At 42.5% G+C, this 21,831-nt stretch overlaps 2 protein-coding genes across 2 annotated transcripts in view; one reads left to right on the forward strand and one right to left on the reverse strand.

The window, feature by feature from the left end:
* The window catches only part of CSGALNACT2 (chondroitin sulfate N-acetylgalactosaminyltransferase 2), a 49,359-nt gene extending 40,293 nt beyond the window's left edge, over nt 1–9,066 (forward strand). The window contains exons 6-8 of the mRNA XM_026678387.2: nt 3,799–3,893; nt 5,603–5,684; nt 7,522–9,066. Of these exons, the coding sequence (XP_026534172.1) occupies nt 3,799–3,893; nt 5,603–5,684; nt 7,522–7,814 (470 nt within the window). The 3' untranslated portion in view covers nt 7,815–9,066. The remainder of the gene's footprint in view (nt 1–3,798; nt 3,894–5,602; nt 5,685–7,521) is intronic.
* Nucleotides 9,067–20,880: 11,814 nt separating this feature from the next.
* RASGEF1A (RasGEF domain family member 1A) overlaps nt 20,881–21,831 on the reverse strand; it is a 57,662-nt gene continuing 56,711 nt past the window's right edge. Inside the window, exon 13 of the mRNA XM_026678388.2 lies at nt 20,881–21,727. Coding sequence (XP_026534173.1) covers nt 21,703–21,727 — 25 coding nt within the window. The 3' untranslated portion in view covers nt 20,881–21,702. The remainder of the gene's footprint in view (nt 21,728–21,831) is intronic.

The following is a 21,831-nucleotide window of genomic DNA, read 5'->3' on the forward strand; positions in this document are numbered from 1 at the left end:
GTAGCTGATGCTTCCAAAAAAAGTGGACATTTCAGCCCCACTGATTGCAACGTTATCCCCATCTTTATTTCCCCCTCCCCGCTTCCCTCATTTCCTTTTTCCCAGCATGAAGAAGCTTTACATTGCAAAAGACTTCTTTGGATATTCTCTTGGATTGTAAATTTTCCTGAGGCATTTCATTTCTCATGGTTTCTTCAGTCCTGATAGGGTCATATATTTTCCTTGTGAACAGCTGATGTTCCATAAACCACTGAATCAATCCTTTGCTAGACATCTGGAAAATTACTTGGGGGTTTGTGTAAGACAGTGGTTGCTTCCATTTCATTTATTATATTTATAGAGAGAGTTTTCTTCTCCTCATTTTCTCTCCTGAACATGGCATGAGTAGACTCCATCACACACCATTGATGGCTTTTTGTTAAGATGATCATAAACAAAAAACAATTATAAGATTATTATTTTTTTTAAAAAAAATATGTTGTATAAATTACAATAGGAAACTCTGCCTCTGTTTCTACCTTCCTATCCTTTATGTTCCTCTTTGGGATATCACAAGCTGCCAAAGAGAATTTGGCCGACTGCCTTGTAAATTTGCACTCCTGCAAGTAAGTTGTTTGTATAAAATTGTGTGGAACACCTGGAGATGTTTATAGTAAGGGGTAATTATGGTGTTATGCATATCCTTTTGGAAGGAAAATGGGGTCTAATGTTTCTATCTCAGCTTTCTCACAGTTCCACCATATTGTGTGGAGCAGAGTATTACTATATTTATCTCATTATTCCTAAATTGTATATTATGGAACAGTGACCACACTGAGCTTCACAACTGAGCCAGGACATAGCTTTCATGGAAGCTATGTTCCATGAAAACAAGTCAGCTATGTCTGGTGTGTATGTGTGTGTGTGTGTGTGTGTGCATACAAATACACAGAGAAAAACACACACTCAAGCACATACACTATATAGTATAACTAGATATGTATGCCTAGTCTAATGAAGAGAAAGACTAGAGGTCATTGCAATGTTCCATTATTTGAGGGTCTGCCATAGAGAAGGGCAGGGGGAATCAACTTATTTTCCAAAACACTAGAAGGCAAGACAAGAAACAATGGAAGGAAACTAATCAAGGAGAGAAGCAACCTAGAAATAAGAAGAAATTTCTGTTGTGGTTAGCTGGCAGCAGGTGCAGATGGCTGAGGAGAGCAATGACTCTGACGAGAGGCCAGGACCATCAGGGAGTGGACTGCTGCCTTCAGAGATTGTGGGGGCTGGTAGCAGTGACGAGGAGGTTCCTGAGGAGCCTGTGCCAAGTGCACATGCACGAAGGATTACTCGGAGGAAAGAACGATTACAGCAGCACAGGCGACTCAGGAGTAAGACTGCATGGTAATGGCCCCTCCCTCAAGAGGATAAAAGTCAGGTTTGGAAAAGCGTTCTTTGCAGAAGGCAAAGAAGCTCTGAAATTCAACTGATGGACATCTTAGTTCGTGTTTGGCGAATCTTGTAAATGAGTTCTTATCTCCGGGTTTTTGGCAGCCTTGACAAACAACTTGGCAAGGCTCTTTCTGGTCAGAGCTAATTAGTGGAAAGCAGCCTTCAGAACAGAATTCGTTATTAAATCATAAAAGGTGGGGGCTGCTGCCTTTGTCTGTGTTTGCTCTTTGGGAACCCGGTTTGGTCAAAACAACTTCCTAGTGGTGAGAGCAATCAAGGGAATAGCTTGCCTTCAGAAGTTGTGGGTGTCCCATTACTGGAGATTTCTCAGAAGAGATTGGACAGCCATTTATCAAGAGTGGCATGGGTCTCCTGCTTGAGCAGAGGGTTGACTAGAACGACCCCAACCTTACTTCGGGGGTTGTGGCCCCGTCCATCTTTGAAACACCCGTGCGCCAGGGGGGGGTCGAAAGGCGGGGAGACCTTCAAAATGCTCCGGAGCCAACTCTGTTATTCTGTGTTCTGTATTTCAGGCTGGATGCCTTCAGTCTTAAGATTTATATTGTACTCTCAATTGTCTCTGTTAGATTTATATTGCACGTCATGTTTTAGGGCAGGGTGATGGCTCATTGGTTAAAGACCTTGGGGTTGTCAGTTGGAAAGCCAACAGCCCATGTTTGAGAGCTGAACATCGCGCAAGGGGATGAGCTCCCATCTCCCCCCTCACTCCTGTCTATCTAGCCTTTTGGAAACATGCAAATGCAGGTAGATAAATAGGTACCACTTTGGTCAGGAGGAAAGAGCATTCTGTGACTTCATGCTGGCCATAGGACCACAGAAAACTCTTTGAACAGTGCTGGCTCAATGGCCTTTGAAATAGACATGAGGTTGTGGCCCACCAGCTGCCAGTGGAGCTGGCAGCAGACTTGGGCAATGAGGAGGTAAACTTGAGCCAGTTCTGGAGCCTGGGGAAGGCTCTGATAGATGCTCAACGTTGGACACAGAGGTAGAGCCAGGGCCGTCTGGCATTTCCCAGACAGAGAGGCAGCTGCCTTTGGAGTCAGAGATGAGTGAGGAGGAGGAACAGCTGGGGCCTGTTTCAGATGTGCATATGTGCACAGTAGATAGGAGAAGTGAGCAACGGAGGACAATGAGCTGGCTCAGGAAGCAAAAGTTAATGTTGACGCTGAATGGTCCCTCCCTGGCTAGGGAATAAATAGTAGGAAAGGGGAGTGGTTTGGTTGTCACAGGGAACAGTTTTCATTTCTGGAAAGTTTGCTCCTTGTGTGTTTTGTGCAACAAAGACTGCCTTGCCGGAACTGAGGTTTGTCTATTTCTCTGGTTGAACTGACGTAATTTGCAGCCTCCCAGCTGGGAGCTCACAACCTTGCGTTTATCATAATGAGCTGATAAGGACTATTGTTTCATTTAACTGCTCGCAGGACTCTTGCCTGGACTTTCTGTTGGTGAAGGCAGTTAATTCCCAAGGTGTAAAGAAAGAGGTGTTTTTTTTTTCTTTGCAAGAAGTCTGTTTCTTGTTTCTGCGAAGTCTGGGTCAGAACACATGAGCACTGCTCCCTATAATTGACAATCACTTGTGGAGTAAAATCTGTAGGGACCTTCTCCTTCCATGTTACAGTGGCAAAATTGTACCCTTCAGAGGGACCTTTCAGATAGATATCATGTGTGATAAGGTAAAGGTTCCCCTGGCACATACATGCTAGTCGTTTCCAGCTCTAGGGGGCAGCGCTCATCTCCGTTACAAAGCCAAAGAAGAGCCACCACTGTCCAATGACGTCTCCGTGGTCATGTGGCCGGCATGACTAAACGCCAAAGGCGCACGGAACGCTGTTCCCTTCCCACCAAAGGGATCCCTATTTTTCTACTTGCATTTTTTAATGTGCTTTCAAACTGCTAGGTTGGCAGAAGCTGGAACAAGTAATGGGAGCTTACTCCGTTACGCGGCGCTAGGGATTCGAACCGCCGACCTTTCTAATCGAGAAGCTCAGCCACTTAGCCACCGCGCCACCGCGTCCCTTCTTCATATGTGATAGCATCAGGTTTTTGAACCCCTTTAAATACTACGGCCTGCAAACCTCTTCATATACAAACTCTTTGAAGGACATCTTTAGAACATCGGGACGGTTTCATCCCCAAACTGATGACGTTCTCCAATATCTAAAGAATACATGGGACTATTAACAGGATCTTTCTGCAGGATCCCCTTTAAGCTTGTTACAGATTCTTCTTCTATTTGGGAAATGGTTTAACGGTTAATTTTTTTTTAAAAAAAATGAGAGACATGTCTGCCTTTTCTTCCTTAGTCGTTCACACAGAGTAACAAATCTTTCCCCTTTTTTTCAGGCAAGAAGGTTTTTTATCCGGTGGTTTTCAGCCTTTATAATCCTGCCATTGTCTATGCTAATCAAGACGGGCCACCTCCAGTGGAACAGCAATTGGTAAGAGAAGCTTTAAAAACGTTACTCTCCATAAGTAACAACACCGTGCAGTGCATCATTTCCTGGAACATCATTAAAAATGAAGTTTTGCTCGTTGCGAATGGATCTGTCCTGGGCTTCACTGAATTTTCTCCAAATAACACAAACGGAAGAACAAGTGGCATGAACAAAAGAGAGAAACCTTTGCTGAAACTTGTTCTTAGGTTATCAGATTCACATTTAGCAAGTTTCCATTTGTTTTAGTTTTCTTGGACTCAGCGCATTTTTGGAAAAATTATGTGTTTGGAGTCAGTTTCATTAGTATTTATTTTAGTCACCTTCTAGTGGAGATGGGCAACATAAAAATATATTGATAAATACAAGATTAGATAGATAGATAGATAGATAGATAGATAGATAGATAGATAGATAGATAGATAGATGATAGATAGATAGATAGATAGATAGATAGATAGATAGATAGATAGATAGATAGATAGATAGATAGAGTATAGATACATGCATAGATGGGATATAGATAGATATACATAGTATACTTACATACATGCATGATAGAGAGAGAGATAGATAGATAGAAATAGATGATAGATAAATAGAGACATGATAAATAGATGAGAGAGAAAAGAGATGATAGAGATAGATGATAGAGGCAGGGAGGGAGGGGGAGAGAGAGAGGCACTAGACATATATATGTGCATATGTACAGAGAGAGAGAGAAAGAGAAAGAAAAAGAGAGAAAGAAAGAGATGGTATACAGACTGTGGGGAATTTCTCCCCAAAATGAAAAGCAACCTATAAATGAAATGTAAATTCATTTTGGGGAGAAACCCCCTGCAGCCTGTAGGGCAAGAGTTAGTTCATTCCAATGACACTCTGCCTATCCCAAAATTTTCATGTTGACTGAAGAAGTTACTCGGATGAGTAACGAAATGTCTACGTTTTAATAAACATTGGTCCAGTTGCCGTGATTTAATCTTTTAAGGTACAGTATAGAAGATTTATTCAAACCTATTCACAAGAATCTGATCCACTCATGGTCAGCACTAAATCGGTGCTGGAGAAAGGTCAGTGGAATTCAAGGGGTGTGGGTGTATCTGGATTTGGACCTCTTGTGTCAATGCAAGGACACTAAACTAATAGTGCATTTAGCTCCACCCCGACCTCTGTCTGCAGTTCGCCTACAGACAGATTTCAATAAGGAGCAGAATTAGAGATCAAGGAGAGAATCTTGGAAGCCGTGATGGGACCTCTCAGTCCTTTTCTTAGTGAGTTCATTAAGGTGGTATCCTGTTGAACCTTTAGGATCTCTTCCCAAAGCCCAATAATGTCTGTGGAGAATCTCAGCCCTCCAGGTCATGGTTGTCCCAAAGGTGCTTATTCAAGTGGACTTCCTTTGTTTTACCTTGAAGATGTTTCGCTTCTCATCCAAGAAGCTTCTTCAGCTCTTCAGTTCAGAACTGAGGAAGCTTCCCGGATGAGAAGTGAAACGTCTTCAAGGAAGAACAAAGTCCTGTTGCCTCTTGAAAAAAAAGCACCTTTGGGACTTGATGGAATAATCTACTTCCAAGCACCATTTTCCCTTCCATGGATGGTTAAAGTCTATGTCCCCTCTTCCTTTTCTCACAATCAGGCAATGCGGATTCATTTCAGGTCTTGTTGTTCCGCTCTGTCCTGAAGAAACTAAAACTCTGCGTCTGTTTATGTCATAGGTCCACAAAAAGGATTCTGGGTTCTGGAGAGATTTTGGCTTTGGGATGATGTGCCAGTATCGAACGGATTTCTTGGCCATTGGTAAGATGTATAAACACCTTGCTTCTGATTTTGGTTGAGAGGGTGCCCAAAAGCTTTCTCTTTTATTTATCACTGTTTTGTAATCCCCAGTTTTAGGACCACGGTCAGATTGATTAGGCATCTGGTACAGCCTGAATCTATTAAGGCTTATTAAGGCTGGATTTTCTGCTGAACTACACGGCTTACAACTCTTGCATTGCTTGATCTAAAGGGTGGGTGGCTGAATCTAAAGGGTGGGTGGGTGAGCACGAGCTTTCAATTAGTTATTTATCGAGTGTAAGTTAATTAATTCTTGCCAGGAGAATTGCAACATTCTGATCTTAGACTTTTGTGAAAAGTTTATTCCCATTCAAATAACTTTTTTTTTTTTTTTTAAAAAGGGGAAACTAACATGAGTAATCGAAACATATTTTTTTTTCATTTGGTACGTTGGTGCCACCATGTGGCTCTACAGAATGTTTTCAGCAAGAGAGATGATCAAAATTATGCCTCCATGTAAATTGTAATACATTGCAGCAAAATAGGTGAAATTGGAAACCGCTTCATTCGCTAGGTAAATGTCCTAAGTGAAAACTGTAATGTTACCCTGTCAGGATTCCGGCAGTTACCCCAATTAGATCATGAATCTCGAGCCAAGTTTGCGCTTTCAGAATGACATAATACAGATTTTTTCCCACCTTCTTGAGTGCAGGATTTATTAATTTATTAATGGCAAGTAAACAGAAACGAAATTTCAACATCTTGTTTCCATCATGGGAATAATTGCCTTTCTTACATATCTGCTCTAAATTAGCGTATAATGTATTTAAACATTCTTAATCCATAGAATTGTAACCATCGCATCCTATCCCTTCACAAGAAGGTTCTCAATATTTGTCTACCCCCCCGCTTTAATAAACAATTGAAGGGGTCCTTGGTGGTCTCTGAACTTGGTTGTTTTCTTGAAGCCATTTCATTACCAAACTAGGTAACATCATTAATGCTAACTACCTGGTAGCAGGTTGGTAGCACAGGTAATGTTACTTGGTTTGGTAATGAAACATCTGCAAGAAAACAACCAAGCTCAGAGAGCACCAAGGACCTCACAGTCCTCTTCCAATTCCTCCTCCACCACCTCCACCTCCACTACTACCACTCCACTCCCTTCTAGCACTGATGATGTTACCTAATTTGGTAATGAAACGTCTGCAAGAAACCAACCAAACTCAGAGAGTACCAAGGACCTCACAGCCCTCCTCCTCCTCCTTCCCCTCCAACCCCCACCATCCCACACCATTCTAGCACTGATGCTGTTACCTACTCAAGAAAGTAAAAACTCTTGAAAACGTAGTATTTCCAAAGGAACCTTTTATTGAGTAGAAGTGGTAGCAGAACAAAAGCAAAGCAGACTCTGAATTCCCTCAGGCAATACAGTTAGAAGTAAGGCATTAGAGCCCCCCCTCCCTTCTGTCCAATGTGGATTCAGACAATCCACGGGTGTGGAGATGTTATTGTAACGGCTGTCATGAGAACCAGATAAGCAAGCGTTCCCAGTGTCATCCTCCACCTGCTTTCAGAGTGAAACAACCCACATGGCCCTCCCCCCCTTGTACATTCCACTTAGAGAGGGCTGTAGAGCACTATAAAGTGGTATAGTAAATCTAAGTGCTAGTGCTGTTGCTATTCCCCCAAAGGTGAGAAAATCTCAGGACACTTAGGTTCCAGGATAAAGGTTATAAAACAGCAGTTGTCAAAAGTAGTAATAAAGAAATGTATTCTTGGTTTCCCCCCTCTTCCCCCAGTTGAATGACAGTATCGTTCTAGGGATCTGACATGACTTCTCTCTGGTTTCCCACAGGAGGTTTTGATCTGGAAGTCAAAGGGTGGGGCGGAGAAGACGTTCACCTCTACCGGAAGTACCTGCACAGCAACCTGATGGTGGTTAGAACCCCGGTGCCGGGCCTTTTCCACCTCTGGCATGAGAAGCACTGTGCCGACGAATTGACTCCCGAGCAGTACCGCATGTGCATCCAGTCGAAAGCCATGAATGAGGCGTCTCACTCGCACCTGGGCATGCTTGTATTCCGGGAAGAGATCGAGACCCATCTGCGCAAGCAAGCCTATAAGACTAACAGCGAAGCCATTGGCTAGAACGATCTTCGGGGCAACCTTCAGACTCCTTCACTGCTACGAACCAAGTTTGGTTTGGAAGAGCCTTAATTAACTCAGCTTACAAACATACAGTGCCTCTCCTCCCTCTCTCTCTCTTTCTCTCTCTGAGTCGAAAGATTTCTTTCTGCGGCCAGGTATCACCAAGAACCTCGCCAGAGGAGCGTTCACCCAATGGAAGTCTTTCCCTTCACTTTCGACAAGTCGGACGTTGCGCGTGGGGTGGGCCGAGCTGGGCTGGGAAGAAGAAGAAGACAGCGCACCTGTTGCATTTTCCACTTTTCATAGCTTGGGTTCTCTGACCTGCATTCCGCGAAGGTATGGATCGCCCTCTCCCGTTTCCCGCACTTGTTCTGCATTCTTCCTTTCCTTCTTCTTTTTTTAGAACAGACACGGTACGTTCGCCCTTCGATGGGCCGTTCGATGGGAAGAGGCAGAAGGGGGTGTGATTGTACCGACTGACATATCATTGCAGCTGGAACCGCTCAGTTTGCCTTATCAGGAACATCCATCCACTTGCAAAAAAATAATAATAATAAATCTAGATGTCGAGTTTCTAAAAATAAAAAATAAAAGACCATCGAAGAGTTTATGATACAGTCGCCGTGCGGTACTTGAGCGGATTGTACATGAGTTGAGCTTTATATACTGTTTGCTTATCCTAGCTCCTGGCCAATTTTTTCTTTTTCTTCTGAATGTTTGGTGACCTAGAACAAGCAAGGGTTTAAATAGTTCAATCCAGATCCTCTTGGCTCTTCAGAGGAAAGTCGCAGCGTTTCTGTCGCTGGACCGAGGCGGAGAGCATCAGAAAATTACCCTGAAGGTTAGAAAGAAGACAACTTGCTAACTATCTCTTTTTTATATTTCTTAGCTTTGGGCGCACAAGTCTGTCTATTCAGGATGAATTGGAATGAACACTAGTGGCAGAAAAGTGGAATTATGCTCTCTCTCTCTCTCTCTTTTTTTTTAAATTTATCCATTTCAAATAGGATTTGTCAAAGAGAGGCCCAGAATTCTCCGAACAAATTCCTGGATAACGAAAAGAAGACAGGGTTGGGATATTTTCTCGGTCTGAATCGCCGTACACTATCCGGGCTCATCCCTTTTTAACACATAGTTTGCTTTTTCTATAACATTGTGGAGAACGCATATTATTTATCTGACTTGGAGAGAATGTCACGGGGCTTGTTGTTGTCATGTCTTTATAAATAAATTCAATATTCCTCTCTTTTAATATTTGACTGGTTTCTTCCTTGGAACTCAGCCCGGGGGCAGCGGGGGAGAGAATAGGGGGAAAGAGAAGCAGCTACACCAAAGAACTCCAAATTGTGAGGAGTTTGTGAGGCCAGTATGGAGAATGGGCTGTTGTGAGCCTTCTGAACAAATGGGTTGATTGTAAGCTCATAGTAAAGGAATGTTTTTTTTTTAAAAAAAATAAATTTTATTAATTTTCTATTAATTACATTCCTTAGTGGTTAATAAACACCGTGTTGTCTGAGTATTTAATTTGCTTAACAATACAAATGCCAATTCTTACTCTCCACCCCTTTTTTCCAACCACTGGTAAAATAAATTCCAAGTTTGATAACATTCCGTGCCTTCTTTCTGTTTGATTTTCATTGTAAGTCTGTCCATTTCTGCACAGTCTAATATCTTCTTAATTATCTCTTCATCTTGAGGGGTTTCTTCAATCTTTCCAATATTGTACGAAGATCATCCTCGCTGCTGTTAAAACATGCAATACTAAATACATCTCTTATCCAATTTATTGATATCATCCCCAATAAAAACAGTTCAGGTTTAAAATCTACATGTTTTCTTATTATCTTTTCTAACCATCTTTGTATTTTTGCCCCAATTTTTTCTTTGTTTTAGCACAAGTCCACCACATATGATAAAATGTGCCAGCCTTTTGATTACATTTCCAATATTTTCTAGACATATTTGTAAATATTCCTCTCTATTAATATTTGACTGGGTTCTTCCTTGGAGCTCAGCCCGGGGGGAAGAGAATAGGGAAAAGAGGATCAGCTACTTCAAAGAAACCCAAATTGTGAGGAGTTTGTGAGGCCAGTTTGAAGAATGGGCTGTTGTGAGCCTTCCTAACAAATTGGTGTGATGACCCGGGGCATGGCACGAAGGCAACACAGCCAGAGACAGGTATGAGTCCCTTTATTTGCTCCAACTTTGCCCCCAATGTCCCATTCACTCTCCAGCTTGGAGAAAAGCTCTCCCATGAACCTGCAACAGCCTCTGGTTGCAGATATTTCCGTCTAAATGCTATAAGCAGAATGACTGCAATCAATCACTCCAGCAGGGCAAGATAGTGAGTCCAAGAAGCGAAGAATCATGGTAATAATTCCAGCAAAGCAAGATAAGCACACAGAAGCATGGCAAGAATTCAAACAGTCAGGAGGAATGCCGTGAATGCAGGCCACAACTCACAACACTAGATGAATTCAGCATTTGTTCCCGACAAATGCTCCTCCCAACTGCCTCTCCTTTAAACTCCCTCCCTAGGTGTGCCTTGTGAAGGAAATCAGGGCCCTTTCCTCCCCCGTAAGCCATGCAACACACCTTGCTCCCTTCTCCATTCCTCCCTGCGCGCCCTAGGATGAGGAGGGGGTGGGCCTTGGTCTTCCTCTGAACCCCCTCTCCCTTGTTCTACCTCTTCCCTGCTCTGCCCAGCCAGACTTTGCTCTTCCCCAGTTTCCTCCACAGCCAATGGAGCCACTCTCCCACTCTCTGACAGCTGTTCATCTTCCATCTCAGATTCAGTGTTCGATAGGGGCATGACAATTGTTAAGCTGACAATAAAGGGATGTCTCGGGATGTCCTGGGGTTATTGAGAGAACAAATCGAAAAGTACACTAAGGGAAACTTTGTCTTGCTGCCACAGAAAATAGCATGTCATTACAATACAGCTAGTCCTCGACTTATGACCACAACCGAGTCAGAATCTCCCTCGCTATGTGAGACACTTGTAACATGATCTTTTCTCCATTTTAAAACCTTCCTTGCCACTGTTGTTAAGCGGATCCCTGCTGTTACAAAGTTAGGAACATGGTCATTAAGTGAATCTGGTTTCCCCCCCATTGACTTTGCTGGTCAGAAGGTCACAAAATGGGATCTCTGTGACCCTGGGACACAGCGACGGTCATAAATACAAGTCGGTTGCCAAAGTGTCCGAATTTGGATCATGTAACTGTGGGGGATGCCGCAATGGTGGTCAGTGTGAAAAACATTCCTAGGTCACTTTTTTCAGTGCTGTTATGACTTTGGATGGTCACTAAATGAATCGTAAGTTGAGGGCAACCTGTACCAATGAAAGGTAGAACAACTCAAAGGATTAGTGCAAGATTGGAAGACGTGGGGAGACCTGGCCCATAGATTCATCAAGAGTCAGACACGACTGAAAGGATAACATCACACGTTAAAAACTGGTGTGCAAGGTAAGGTATTTTGATATTCTAAGAATAGAATGGTCACGGTGGCTCAGTGGCCAAGACACTGAGCTTGTCGATCAGAAAGGTCGGCAGTTCGGCAGTTCGAATCCCTAGCACCGCGTAACGGAGTGAGCTTCCATTCCTTGTCCCAGCTTCTGCCAACCTTGCAGTTCGAAAGCATGTACAAAATTGCAAGTAGAAAAATAGGGACCCCTTTAGTGGGAAGGTAACCGTGTTCTGTGCACCTTCGGTGTTTAGTCCTGCCGGCCACATGACCACGGGGACACTTTTGGATAGCACTGGCTCTTTGGCTTTGAAACGGAGATGAGCACCACCCCATAGAGCCAGAAACGACTAGCACGCATGTGCGAGGGGAACCTTTTAGAATGGACTGGAGTGGAGAGTGGAGTGGAGTGGAGTGGAGTGGAAGGGAAGGGAAGGGAAGGGAAGAGTAGAGTAGAGTAGAGTAGAGTAGAGTAGAGTAGAGTAGGGGAGGGGAGGGGAGGGGAGGGGAGAAGAGAAGAGAAGGAGCAGAGCAGAACAGAGCAGGAATAGGAATAGGAATAGGAATAGGAATAGGAATAGGAATAGAGCTCCCAGAGTTGAAGTCCATAAGTCTTAAAGTTGTCAAGGTTGGAGACTCCTAGAATAGAATATTCTTAGTTTCCTCCATAAGAATCATGCAGCCACATCCTTCCCCAGCAAACTACTAATTGCAGATTGGTTGCACCTGCAACTAAAGAGTTTCCACAGCTGGAGACCATAGACTCCTAGAAACCCCAGGGCTAGAAGGGATCTTGCAGGTCCTATAGGGAGTCATCATCTCAATTAGGAAGCAACTGCTACAGGTGTGGGATCTTTCTGTTTCCTGAACTCCCTTCCTAAAAAAAAGGAAATATTTGATTTTCCTGGGGAAGGAGAAGCCAAGCTCCACTGGGACACCACTGGACGTTGTCCTGCTGGACAGGAAAGCTCAAAAAACCAGCTGTCCTCCATTTGTAGAAGGACCTTCAGGAGTTCTAGGGCTTGTTCTGTCCCGCTTGTTCACAAGGTAAGCTTGTTCCTGTCTCTGAAATGGGAGGGAAAAGAGTTATTGTTACAAGGGGCTGGGAAATAGAAAACTCACTTTTTTTTTTACAGTGCCATTGTAACTTTGGTTCCTAAACAAATGATTGTAAGTCAAAGACTTTGTTTTTTTGGCCTTTGTCCCCATTCCCTACCCCCAGACTCCTGTGCAATGAAGTAATAGAATTAACAGAATAACAGAGTTGGATGGGACCTTGGAGGTCTTCTAGTCCAACCCCCTGCTCAAGCAGGAGACCCTATACCATTTCAGACAAATGGTGGTCCAGTCTCTTCTTAAAAGCCTCCAGTGATAGAGCAGCCACAACTTCTGAAGTCATTAGATCAAGTTCAGTTCAAGAGATTTTTAATGGATGATTAAAGAGAAACAAATATTGAAAGGAATGGAGTTTTAACGAGACTCTTAATGTAGCCACCTCATTTTTTTTCTGCTTTGCAAGGAAGCCTAATAAAAAAACAAAGTGAATTCAGTGGCAGTTGAGGTTAACAATTGCAGCTTTTTTTAACCCAGGAAAAACCTTAAGTAATGTGTTTTTTTTTCAGTCCACACTAGGTGGCGTATTTGTCTTGCATTTTATGTGGATTATGTACATTTAACATAATAGATCCAATTTTTCTGTGGCATGTTCTTACAAAGCTTAAGATTTCTTATGGAAAGAAATAGTTTAACATACATCTAGGCCAGGGTTGTCTGTCTTGGAATAATGGTAAAAGAGTTAATTTAAGAGACTTTAACTTTTTTAAAAAAAATCTAGAAGTAGAACTAGTATGAAACATGGGAATTTCACACTTGTTTTACAATAGTTCGCAGTGACTTTCTCACCCCCTCCCCAAACCTTCTAGAGGTTCAACATTGCAGAAGAAAAACTCAGAAAAACGGAAAAAAAGAAAAGCTGATCTCAACCAGCCTTCTTAATATGTTTGGAAAGATGCTACCTTCGGTCATTATTAAAATAATAAATTCAGGATAAAAAAATCTAATAAAATACTTCCGTATTGGGATACTATAGATTCAGTTTATGATAGTTCAGGAATGGAATGGAATGGAATAAGAATCGAATGGAATGGGAATAGGAATAGAATTGGAGTAGAATAAAATAAACAGAGTTGGAAGTAAATCTTCGAGGTCTTGTAGTCCAACTCCCTCTACCATTTCAGACAAATGGTTATCCAATCTCTTCTTAAAAACTTCCAGTGTTGGAGCATTCACAACTCCTGGAGGCAAGTTGTTCCACTGATTAATTGTTCTAACTGTTAGGAAATTTCTCCTTGGTTTTAGGTTGCTTCTCTCCTTGTTTAGTTTCCATCCATTGCTTCTTGTCCTGCCCTCAGGGGCTTTGGAGAATTATTTGACCCCACTTCTTTGTGGCAGCCCCTGAGATACTGGAACACTGCTATCCTGTTTCCCCTAGTCCTTATTTTTATTAATCTAAAGATAAAGCTTCGCCTTGCACATCTCCGTTACAAAGCCGAAGAGCCAGAGCTGTCCAAAGACGTCTCCATGGTCATGTGGCCGGCATGACTAAACCGCCTTTGAAGGCACATAGAGGAACGCTGTTCGCTTCCCACCAAAGTGGTCCCTATTTTTCTACTTGCATTTTTTACATGCTTTCGAACTGCTAGGTCAGCAGAAGCTGGGATAAGTAACGGGAGCACACGCCATTATGCAGCGCTGAGGATTCGAACTTCTGAACTGCTGACCTTTCTCATCAACAAGCTCAGCATCTTAGCACTGAGCCACTACGTCCCTTATTAAACTAGACGTACCTAATTCTAGCAACTGTTCTTTATATGTTTTAGGAGACTGCTGGCATTTTCCTATAATACCACGAAATAATATTGCATATCATAGACTATAGAAGAGAAGTTGGAAATTTGCCTTTGTTCTTTTTTAAATTTCTGCTTTGCAACCCTGTGTTCCTTACTACTTTAGGAACCGTTCCAAATTTTTCTATTTAATCGTTGTTGAAATCTTGTCTTGTCACTTCTCTACATAGTTCCCAAGTGGGCTGAATCAGGCACTGGGTCATCTCCCAAATTTAATTCCTGAGTTGTTGTTTAATTGCAGAACCTGCAATTCAACTTGAAGAACTGTTAATCGGCTTGTTTCGCAACAGAAGAACCTGCTCAACAAAAAGTAAGCAAATATTTATGATTTGAAGAACCCACTGTCTGATAAATGTTGCTTTCTTGCTTTATTTTAATTCTAGTTCATTTTCTAAAAATGTATTTTGCAATTATATGTACCTAAATTGCATAGCTAACAGTCTGTAGAGATTCTCAGTCATCCAGGTCATAGTTGTCCCAAAGGTGCTTTTTATCCCCAGGGATGAACATTTGGGATGAACACCCTTCAAATTGTGTGGGAGTAGGAATGGATTTCCAGAAAAATTGTGGATTACAGGAATCATTAGCACCACTCAGGGGACCCTGAGGACACAGACAAACCTCCAAGTGGCCTCAAGGACTCTCTAAAAGGATGCAAATGACCAGTGGTCTGCAAGGAATATCAATCCTTCCATTCCCCATTATTCAATCAGAACTGAAGAAACTTCTTGAAGGAGAAGCAAAACATCTTCCAAAAAAACCCCAAGAATGTCCAGTTGCCTCCTAAAAAAACCACCTTTGGGACAACCATGACTTGGATCAGGGGTGTCAAACTCTGGGGTGTCATTGAGGGCCACATCAGAGCTGAGGTTGACCTCAGAGGGCCAGGTGGGAGAGGCCAGTTTGATGCCAGTCGCTGGGTGTGGCCGACTGCATGGGCGTCGCCAGCTTGACACCATTCCCCAAACTGCTGGCATGTTGCCCCTTCTCATCGGGTAGACCAGGATGAAGACACACTGTTCTGACCCAAACCTGGTTCCAAGAGAGCAAACATAAGACAAGGGCAACAGCACAACCTTTTAATGTTTCATCTATGAATCCTGTTTTTTCACATATAAAAGTCTGCTTCCAACTAATTAGCTCCGACAAGAAAGAGCCTTGCCAAGTTTTTGCAAGGCTGCCAAAAAACAACAGATAAGTAATAGTTTACAACACAAGTCTTCGAATACCAACTGTAATGTCCACGAGGCTGAGTTTCAAAATGTCTTTGCTTCCTGCAAAGAACATTCACTGCACAGCTGCCTTTTATCTTCTTGAAGGAGGGGCCATTACCTTGCAGCTTTACTCCCGAGTCACCCGTGCTGTTGTAGCTGCTTTTTCCTGCGAGCAATCCTGCGTGCACGTGCACTTGGCACAGGCTCCTCGGGAACCTCCTCATCGCTGCTGCCAGCCCCCACAATCTCTGAAGGCAGCAGTTCACTCCCTAATGGTCCTGGCCCCTCATCTGAGTCTTTGCTCTCTTCAGCAGTCCACTAACCACAATGCACACTGGCCCAATCTTTCCTCTTCACATTGGGTAGACCAGACCAAAGCCACATGGGCTCCTCCCTTACATTTTCCAGGCCAGCTCTGTGGGCTGAATCCAACCACATTGTGGCACCCCTGACCTGGATGATGGTGAATCTCCATAGACTTTTAAAAAGGGGACGTGCAAATTATGGAGGGGATTTCATACTGTTCCTCCAGGATTATTATATACGACAGATCCACATAAGCCTGGTTGAAGCCATTTTGATTTTATTAACGTAAGCACAGCAAAGTCAAACACGGAATATCCTGCTTTTTATGGTACAGCTTTTTATATGTAGCAATTCAGTTCCCAATAACAAAACACAGATGTTGGAAGGGATGATTCAAACCAAAGGCTAAGGGAGAAGTGGGGGGGAATGAGTAGAATTTGAGAATTTGTGTGGGAATCACGCTTCCCACCCCCCAAGTATATACTGGAACCAGCTCGGATAACCAGTGGAGGGCACATTCATATCAAAGCTTTGTTATTTTTCATCTTAAATATGCCTACACATCACATGTTCCAGAACTGAGTTTCTCATGTATGAAATTTGAAACATCCTGTTGTAAATTTCAAATGCATCCACAAAGCCAAATATACAATGCCTTTCATAGGATTTGACAATGTTGCTAACTAGGACATCTTTCCAAGTGCAAAAATCTAAAACGAAACTCACTGAAATAATACAGTACAAATGTTTATTTTTCTCCCTCCGGGATCAAAAATCAATACTTCAGGATCGGAGGGGAAAGAATAGCAGCAGCTCAACCAATAAACCGAGCCATTAATTCCGTCTGCCTTCATGGGGTTCTTGTTTATCAATTCATAGTGTTTTTGTTTTGATCGGTATAAATCAATTTTATTATTTCCTTTCGTTGCTTTCTCCTTGTATCCTGAACAATCTGAAAGCAAGTAGCAAAATGCTTTTGGCAAAATACTTTTTTTTTTGAGTCAGATAGATAGATGTTCTAATGTATTAATCAAAAGAATGGAATGATATTTATTTATTGTGCATATAACATGTACATATGCACAAATTTCATAGCATTTTAACGGCCCTCCATTTGGAACTGATAAATGTTACAATGGTAAACCATGACTGAACAAATTGAAACGGGTTTCTCCTAATTTAAATTTTAATGAGTAGAAAGTTGGAGAGTAACAATGAACTAATCGAATTCTTGTGATGTAGACATATGTTTTAGAATTAATATATATGCTAAAAAGAACTGGCTAGCTTCATGGTTTTATTTTTTGTTCATTGTGTCATGGGGATACTGTTCCATCTCTTTCTCTGACTTGGCCAAACTGACTTTTCAACTTTTATTCAATTTTCTAAGCCTTTTATTTTGATGTCGTGGCTTTTTTTTTTCTCTGACAAGAGCTGAACTACAAAGTAGCCAATCACAGTTTAACTTAGAAAAATCAAGTAATTAGCTTGCATGTATGGACAATAGACCTCTAACTAATTGGATTTGGAAGCCAAAGGTGAGAACGTAGCATGTTTCTGCAAACTTTTTAACACAGCCGCATTTTCTCCTAGGAAAGGACACGGTTGCCTTAAAAGGTTATAGTAGCTGCAATACAGGTAGTCCTTGACTTATGACTGCAATTGAGCCCACAATTTTCTGTTTCTAAGTGAGACATTTGATAAGTGAGTTTTGTCCCATTTTACATCATAAATACGAGTTAGTTGTCAGGCATCTGAGTTTTGATCACGTGACTGTGAGGACGCTGCAATGGTCGTAAGTATGAAAAACGGTCATGTCACTTTTCCCAGTGCCATTGTAAATTTGAATGGACACTAAATGAATCATTGTAAGTTGAGGGTCATCTCTATTCACACCTTCTGACATTCAAAGCATTTATTTGCCCAGGGTGAATGTCCAACTTCTATGTTTTTTCCCCTACTGAAATTAATGCAAAACCCAGAAAGTAAGAAATTAGATTCGTGGTGATCAGAAAACATGTTTAGAACAGAATAAATTAACAGGAGGCATCGAAATATATATACATATATACACATACACATACACACACATACACGTAAAACTTGGTTCTAATGGAAATAGAACATGGCAGATAACTTTAAAAAAAATATGTGGTCTCAATTCCATAACAGGATCCAAGAATTCAGCTAGCAAGGTGGCAATAATGTTTTTAGTTTCTTCTTAAAGTTGTCCCAATCTACCAAGCTCTTGTGATGGCTTTAAATTACTGTTAACTGTATTGGGTTGTACACAGGGCTGGGATGCTACCGGTTTGCACAGGTTCAGGCGAACCGGTTGTTAATTTTATGGCCAGTTTGGTGAACCAGCAAATCCCACCCCTGGCTGGCCCCATCCACCTTGCCCCACTCTTTCCAGGAGTCCCCAGGCAGCCCATTTTGGATCACAGGTAAGTGCAAGGTCCATGTGGAGGCTCATGGGGTGGGCGAAAAGTGGGCCTCCTGGAAGGTCAGAAATGTTTCTGGCCTCCAGAGAGCCTCTGGAGCCCGGGGAAGGCGATAACAGCTTCCCAGAGGCTCGAGGAAAGCCTCCAGAGCCAGGGGAGGTGAAAAACGGGCCTTATGGAAGTTCCGGAAGGCTGGAAACAGGCCCGTTTCCGGCCTCCAGAGCCCAGGGAGGGTGAAAATGCCCCCTGTGGCCCATTTTTTTTCTCCCAGGGTGGTGCAGGGGGCCAACTAGGCCATGCCCACCATGGTCACACCCACCCAGCAACCGGGCAGAGAACCAGTTGTTAAATTATTTGAAGCCCATCCTTGGTTATATAAATAGATAATTCTATTTGTATAACCGGGGATGGGCTTCAAATAATTTAACAATTATCTGTATATCCACTAGCTGGAAGCCAAGACAAAGAGAAGCTGCCATTGTGTGTTTTTCCAGACCAAAAAAAAAATGGGCTCTTTATAAAATCCAGCATCTCTTGTGAGCTTTTATGGTAGATTTAGGGAAATCCACCAAACAGATTTTTTAAGATTTATTTATGGGCAACGGGTTATAATAACACCCCAATGCCAGCTGCTCAAGATTATGATTCCTTCAAATTTCATATCCCCGATGAACAAAATTCTGATGGAAATGAAAATGTTTTTGAAATTGGTAAAATTGTCTTAAGGTGGGAACAAAAACAAAAATTGGAGTGATTTCTCCTATGGTCTTTTGTAACAAAAATAATTTCTGCTGCACCATTATTAATCCAGAGAAAGGTACTCTTATTTCATCTGATATATCCTCCAGGTTATTTACAAAGCAATAGCTGGTTTTTCGAGACATCCCTAGTTTTAATTTACTCGTTTCTGATGCAGAATTGTAAAAGAAGGTACGCAAAACAATTCCAGTACCTTGTAAGGCACTAATTTCTGATGTGAAAGGGGGCAGCTAGGCTGCTACAATGATTAAGGCCAGAGAGAGGACGGACAGAATCCTTGGGTGGAGATGAGGACGCAATACTGTGTTCTGGTTGCTAAAAATCCCTTTATACCACAATGCAATGGGGAAATGCAACAGGGAGGCTTAATCTGGGATAAATCAGGCTGAGGATGATGTGTTTGGATGCTCCCCGTGAAAATAAAGTTGGCTTGTGTTCCTACAACAAGCTAATTCAAGCTGCAATCTTTGGTCCTTCAGAGAGCATTTCTGGAGTTACAAGGTGTGTTTGTGTGTGTTTGCTTTGATTTCCTTTCCAAAGTAGGGGTAAAAGCTTTATAGGCACATCACTCGCATTCCCTGCTCCGCCCACTTCTACGATCTATGGGGCAGTCACATTTGAGCTGCAAAAATGGAGTCGGCCACCAGAGGGTAGCAAAGGGGTTGCGGTAACTCGTGGCCACCCGCTAACAATCCTTTGCAGGTTTGCAGTCCGGGTCTGCAAGCCAAAGAGGTATGCTGAGAGTTGATCAAGGTCAACCCCAACTCATGGCCATATCCAAGCAATTTTCTTGTTAAAAATATAGATGTGATTAATAATGTGGACTGCCACCTTTGCGGGCATTTTTGAACCTCTCCAACTAGCTTCCAGTCCAAGGATTTTGTACTCCCATCCAAGGTAGCAAAAAAAGTTTCTCTAGGAGGGTGTAGATGCCACCAAGTGCTTGCAGGGGGGGGGGGGATCTGTATTTTTTAATCTCGAGAAAGAAGAGATTAATAATTCCTTTCTCCCTACTTTTGCTCTGCCAGCAGAGCTTTCTCAGAATTGGATCTTTTCTCTTTTTTCAATCTTCCTCTTTTTCAAAGAAGTTTTGCAGTTTCCCTCACTCCATCATGGCCTACCCACATGTTCATAAAGGTCCCCTCTGGTCCTTCAAAGAGACTTTCTTGGGACTGCGGTCCCCGTAAAAGGAGCAGGAGATGAGAAATGTTCCTACTTCCTTAAGTCGCCTTGCCTTAGCAAACCAAAGTCAATGGAAACCCCTGTTGTCTGGGGAGAAGAAAGATTTAGCTTAGTCTTCTTGTACCACACTTTCCCACATTGGTTTTGTTTTCTACACAGTTCCTTGAACAAGCCGCCAACGCAATATTTTTGTCTTTAGGGTTAGATTCTGGGCAAAAATTAATTGATTTTGTTGGCTGTTTAAAGTAAGGCTGTGAAGAGCCTTTGAAGAAGCTGCTTTGGAACCTCTAAGCCTTTTAAAGCAGCCAGCTCTTTGTCCAAATTTCCCCACAGCTAGGATAAGACAAGTCAAGATGGCATCCATGATGGAGCAATTGAAACTCTGCCCTTTGTTATGCGTTATGCACATATGGCTTCTATCACTTGTCTGTGATCACCATACTGAATTTTCTTTAAACCACTTTCTTTAAAGCATACCAGAGTATGCTTCCAGATGATGCTTTTCCACTTCATTGGGGATGGTGGTGTGGGAGGGAGGAAATCTACGTAGCTGTGTGCACCTATGCAGGTAGATTCCTAAGCAATGACAATTCTTGTGGAGGTGGGAATGGCCAATGTAACAATTTGGGGTGGGGCGGGAAGGGGGGGGAAAGCAGCTTTGCACATTTGTCAAAGGATTTGCACATCTGTAGTGTTAGTTAAAAAAGAAAAGCACCCCCCCCAAAAAGATCACTGGAGGAAAATTAATAAATACAGCGGGACACAAAATAAAAAACGGGATGAATTCTGCAAGAGCGGCAGTATGAAATCTATTGCAGCAAAACAATGACTCATCCAGGGCAGCCTGGAAACAAACAAATTTTTACCCTTTTTGAATTTCTCTAGGCAAATATCTCCTTTGCCAGATTCAACCCAGGGGGAGAAAATATGAAGTATAGCTAGAAACGTGGTGGTAGAGAAGAAGCACGCGTATCGGAATATCCGTTCATTTAAAATGGGTGTGTCATATGAGAAAGGCTCCGTGCTTAAGTTTCGTAGTTAAGCAACCTGGGGTAATCCTGGAATCAACTCGGTTGCCTCTTTGGGTCAGTTGGTTTTTCAGATGCTCCTCACCATGAAAGTGCCAGGCACATGCGAGGCCACGATGCATCCGCTCTTCACCAGGAAGTGCCAGGCACATGCGAGACCCAAGGAATGAGAGGGTACTGACTCCCTGGCACAGTGTACATGTACAGTATTGGGTAGAAATCATCACGCATGAAAATAAAGATCTTGACGGGCCTCTGAGAAGACATCACTACGGATTCTCCTTCCCCACAGTCCATTTAATCTCTGAGACCAGGGCCCTGCCCTTGATTTGGAGTTTAAAAAAAGAAAAGAAAAAGACCAAAAAAAACCCCCTTCGTTAAGTGCCTTAAAGTTGATATTATCGAGCCCAATTTTGTATTTTCAGTCGTTCAAAAAAGGTATCGTATAGATATATACAAAACTGACCCCAACCAGCGAGGCCTCCTTTTCGCAAACCAAACCTTTCAGGATTCTCTTTTTTTAAAAAAAAATACCAGTGTTTGTTTGTAGAATGTGCTTTAAAATCCAAAAGTCCCAATTCTCAGGCTCGGTTGAGGAGCGTTGTCCTAAAAACAAAAAGATAAAAGGTTACTATCAGGGGTCTTCTCTTACATGGCAGTAGCTAAAAAAGCGAATGCAATCCTTGGTTGTATGAGCAGAGGCATAGAAT

The sequence above is a fragment of the Notechis scutatus genome, chromosome 4 (assembly GCF_049901735.1).
Source record: "Notechis scutatus isolate UNSWTSFEM ecotype Mainland chromosome 4, rNotScu1.2, whole genome shotgun sequence".
NCBI lineage: Eukaryota > Metazoa > Chordata > Lepidosauria > Squamata > Elapidae > Notechis > Notechis scutatus.